Source organism: Leiobunum rupestre, chromosome 2 (genome assembly GCF_980474605.1).
Source record: "Leiobunum rupestre chromosome 2, qqLeiRupe1.1.hap1, whole genome shotgun sequence".
NCBI lineage: Eukaryota > Metazoa > Arthropoda > Arachnida > Opiliones > Sclerosomatidae > Leiobunum > Leiobunum rupestre.
In genome coordinates, this window is record NC_143385.1 from 30,510,319 (window position 1) to 30,515,363 (window position 5,045).

Here is a 5,045-nt window from a genome sequence, read left to right on the forward strand (position 1 = left end):
TTAACGATTTTGTAGAATGCAACAGTATAACTGTTACGTATAATTTCTATCAATTGCAAGGGAATTTTAGTAAAACGTGCGGAGGCTATTGTGTATATTTCTCTGTTGATGTAGAGGTGTAAAAATGTTTAAAATATTACAAAGATTTTCTGAAGATAAAAATATCAATGATCATAGGATTACGGAATACATGTATAAAAAGTACGCAATAAATATTTTGAAATAATTTATTTGTTTTCATTTCTCAATACCGAAATGTCCGTGGGACAACGTTGTTATTCCATCAGACAAAATGTAACGTTTATCGTCACATGGATTAAGGCACATTTTGGTTTGACGTACCGTTGATAATTCGTGTTTTTTACTGACAATACGCTTCATTTCTTCGACGGTTACTTTACTGTTTAACAGACAATCGCGGTATTGTTCATGACGCACGCGCTTTTGGACTACACGCTTGCATACCCCTTTGCAGGTTCGTTTCTCTCCATTGACCAACAAGATTGAGTACATTTTTGGACGTAATCCGCAGAATTCAATGACGGGAACTCCGTCAAGCTCGTCCTTAAATTTCCTCAATTTTTTCTTGTTCACGTCACTGAAGAGAGGGTGGTCGCTGGGATAGCCAGAGAAGTCATATTTATCAGCGTGCGCAGAGAAATCCTCATACAATTCCCCAGTCTCAATATGGTACGTTAAGCTGTCTGTAAAATTATACAAAAATATTAGTTTAAACGTAAAATGTGTGTGTGTGTTTTTTAAAATGTCTTACCAGTGTCCGTAAAAAGAAGTTTAGCTTTTTCTTTGTACTGTGTTTGAATTACATCGTAATGGAATTCGTACATTAGAAGCTTTGAGAGGTCTAATATCGAAAACCCTGTGTATATTGGTCTGTTTAACAAAAGCTTTTTCTTCAACATGTGGATTCCAACAAGATCCTTATCGAAAACAGTAATCCTCTCAAAAGCGGGGGAACTGGCTTTCTTTACGGCCTTTTTAGGGGTTTGAACCAGGTGAAAGTCGATACGGAGACGCAGGTTCTCCATCGTTTTTCCTGAAAAATAAATAAATAAATAAATAAATAAATAAATAAATAAATAAATAAATAAATAAATAAATAAATAAATAAATAAATAAATAAATAAATAATAATAATTATTAAATAATTTTAATTTAATTTAATTTAAATTTAAATACTTACCGAAGACTGAGTTGTTCATTAATTTAAAGTAGTCTAGTTCAAAGCTATTCGTCGCCATTTTACGCTTTTCTGTATTATATACGGTTTCAACCAAGGTCCTTGATCAAACCGTAAAATTCGGTGGACTTTGCTAATTTTAAGTCCTTTAGATACGTAAAATTTCAGGTTTCTGTAGTGTACTACGTATCTCTCTTTGTTGCGCAAATTGGGTACGAGTTTCGGTAAACTCTCCTTGATTGTGATTTTAAGTTTTTGTAACTGCCCTTTGGAGAACTCCGATAGGTCTTCAGGTTTAATGGACATTTTCTCAGGTGCTAGAGGATAACAGTTATGCTCGTCGTGGAGTGACTGCGGATATTTCAAGTCGACTTCGAGAATAAATCCTTCCGATTCGTCATCGGGGTGGCTCAGAATGATGTTTTCAACGAAATCTTGGCATGGTTTCATCCATCTGAAGTTTGACATCGGTAACGCATCGCACATTACCGTACCGTATAAGTTATTCATGTCTTGAATATAATTAAAAGTAATTACAATAAAATTAATTATAATAATAAAAAAAACAGGTTTTGAAGAATCATACGATTCCAGGTACTTATTATTTGCGCGTGCAAACCGATGACTGATCATGGAAACCCCTCCTCTGATTCCCTTTTCAATGAAAAGGTGCATGTCCACATCTAGAAGTAACTCGAGTTTGACCTCGGTCATGCATAAGGCGGCTTCCCACGCAAACCCGGGCCCTGTGAAAGCGTGGGCGCAGTCTAGTTTGTAATAGTTCAGACACATTGTCCTAAAATTCTCAAAGACATCGGCCAGTAAAAGCGTATCTGACTCAACATAGGTGTCGTGGTAGTTCCCTTTAATAAAACGAATTAGTTCCAGTATTTTTAAAATAAAATTTGTAAACATCTTACCAAGGTTTTGCATCTGGAATGTCTGCCAAACATTTTGAGCATGTTCGTAATCCGCGTCTGAAATATCTTCCTCCGTTAAAACGTTGAAGAAGGCGCTCTTCGGCGGAAGTTGCGACTCCTTAAACTTCTCCTCGCTGTCGATGTAATCGTAGCAGTAAACACCTTTGCGGAGCAAAAGCTTTACTTTATTCGGTTGGAAAGCAGAGTTTAAACATGGAAACATTTGAGGTCCTCCTTTCGCTAGATTTGTCACGAGAGTTTCCAAAGACGCAGGCATGAAACGAACACTGTCAATAAATCGCAGCCGCCCGAGAGAGAATGATATGTAGGTCTCTTCGTTAGATGGGATACATTTAATCTCCTCATTTTTAATGACCCCAATTGTTTGCATTATCAAATGCGCGTCGTATCTACGGGTATTATATGTTAAGTAAAAAGGAAAATATTTAAATGAATTTTCTTTTACCTTGAGAGGTTATGAAAAATAACTGGGATATATTTTGGCGGTTTTAACTTGAGGTTGCACGAGTTGTGACACGGACCCCTATACGAACCTGTATAGTGGCAATGATCTCGGACTTTATAGTCTTTCGCGGAGAACGGTTCCGAGCAAACGGAACATTTTGTAGCGATGCGAAATGTTGTCTCCTCCGTGCCCGACAAATTCATTGGCTGGTTTTCCTTAAGTTTGTCCTTTATTTTTCGTTCCTCTATCTGGAGGTCGCTAAGAAATTGTAATGCAGCACCTTTTCCCCTGTACGTTACGGGTTTCTCGGAAATACCTACATTAGTGAAAATAAAATATTAAAAACTACATAAAATATACGTTGGGGTTGATCGTACCGGTTGGAACCACGATGACGTAAGAATATCCGCACGTGACATGCAAAGCGAGTGTGGTGGACGAAGATAAAGATGAATCAGGAAGACATGCTGAAACCTTATTCATTAAAGCTTCGAAGTCGGCGTATATGACGTATGGATACTAAAATCGTAAATTTTAATATATATTCAGGCTAAAAATGTTAAATTAGTACCTTTTGATGCCCTCCAAACTTCTTGAACGACAATATAGGCTCAACCAATGGCATTTCGATACGTTGCGGTCCGTGGACGCTACAATCTTTTACGTGATCATCTCGGTTTTTCTCAGCATTTCTACCGGTAAATCGATGTAGACAGTACCGGCAGTAAAATTTTGTATGCTGATTTTTAGTAAAACTACTGAGAAGACGACTTAAACTGTTGATCAAACAGTAATGTTTTTCGCGACCGTTAGTAACCAACAACAAGTCAATTTCGCGTTCTTTGGGTACTCTACTCTCACTGACGTATCGCGGGAACACTTCTTTTTCGTATGCGAACACGTTGATAGATAAATTGTTCACCTCCTCGAACCTTTTAAGTTTGTGGGAGTTTAATTCAAACGGAAACGTTATTCCCGAAACGTCAATTTCGTGAGCGAACTCTCGATATTGGCTTACACGATTAGGATTATTTTCGGCAGGAAGAAGACGGGCTAATATCGACCATAAAAACACTTATTGTCCACTGACTGGACGTTCACGAGAGCTCTTTTCTTTTCAAGACCGTATGGTAATAGGAAAAAATTGGCCCCACCCACGAGTGGCAGGTACTGGATAATGTTGACCTGAAGAAATAGGATTCTATCTAAAATCCAACCGCTACCTCTATATTCATACTCCGCCATAGATTCGGCAATTTTCTTTATGCTGGAATCTATTTGACCCAGAATAACGTCTGCCATCAAAGTAGCGTGAGTGTATCCTCTAAAATACGGAGTAGATTCAGCTTCGGCTTCAGAGTTAGCGAGTTGACGAGTGTATCGGGTCCGAATGGTTAAATACCATTTTATGCCTGCTTTCTGCGTGAGTGTATTCCGGAGGAAGTTTTCCAAGACTGCACGGTGCTGGTTAATGAATAACGTCGGGTCCGTAACGTCATCAGGTGCTGTGATTCGAGCGGCGAATATAGCGTCGCCTAACGCGTTTATTTCTTCTAACTGTCCAGCTATTTACTTCAGATATTAGCATATTATAAACGAATATGTTGAAATAAATATAAATATACAAATATAAATGAAGAAAAATTATATTTATGTAGTAAAGTTGTGAAACAATTGATACAATATTATCATATATCCAATTTAAAAACATAGATGCCTTTTCTACCGCGCAATACCGGCCCGATTTGTGATTTTGTAAAAACCCGAGTGAGGGCTTGGCGTCCATATCCGATGCTTTAGGACCATTAATATCGTTTAAGTCATGGACCTTTCGCCCCAGAATAGCTGAGATGAGTGAACACTTTTCGGTTCCATTCGAAAATACGAAATCGTGACCTTCAGCCATCATTTTCACCACCCGGTGCAGCATTGAATAAGGCGTGACACCTGCATTACACCCGAGTCCATGAACATTACGCGTCGTCCAAACGTTTTGTTGACGACATTTGGTAGGGAGAGTTTCTTCGGGGTATGGAGGAGCAAACGTATAGCAACCTTCACCACTTTAGAAGGTCCATCAGCACAGTTTCGTCCAATTAAATAATCGAGTTCGATAACAATCGCCTTCATGTTTACCCTTTAATAAACATGAAAAAAAAAGGTTTATGAGATATTTGTTAAGAAATAGCCCAATTAATAATAAGTGGTATATCTAAGACTTTTTATAAGAAAAAAGAAAAACTAAATTAAATATTAATAATGAATTATTTAAGGTGAAAAAATACTAAGTGAATTATTCTAAGAGGAAATATTTCTAAGATATACTTACAAATTGAGAGCCGCTGCCGGAAAATATTTCTCTCGATAGATGGACTCGAACACTTTTGACTGGAGAGCGATGTCTGGAACTTTAAGACTGATGCCCCTCTAACTTAAGAATATGGTTTTTATACCGAACGGC

The 5,045-nt window shown here is 37.7% G+C and overlaps 1 protein-coding gene across 1 annotated transcript; it reads right to left on the reverse strand.

Annotated features, from left to right (window-relative positions):
* Nucleotides 1-237: 237 nt before the first annotated feature.
* On the reverse strand, nucleotides 238-4,714 carry LOC149957320 (uncharacterized). Its single transcript, XM_090166967.1, has 10 exons — nucleotides 4,630-4,714; nucleotides 3,675-4,149; nucleotides 3,156-3,516; nucleotides 2,962-3,103; nucleotides 2,585-2,900; nucleotides 2,119-2,528; nucleotides 1,818-2,061; nucleotides 1,429-1,652; nucleotides 773-1,054; nucleotides 238-704 (listed from the first exon to the last, which is right to left on the reverse strand). Exons 1-10 carry the CDS (start codon nucleotides 4,712-4,714, stop codon nucleotides 238-240), a joined length of 3,006 nt encoding a protein of 1,001 aa, XP_090023093.1.
* Nucleotides 4,715-5,045: the final 331 nt, after the last annotated feature.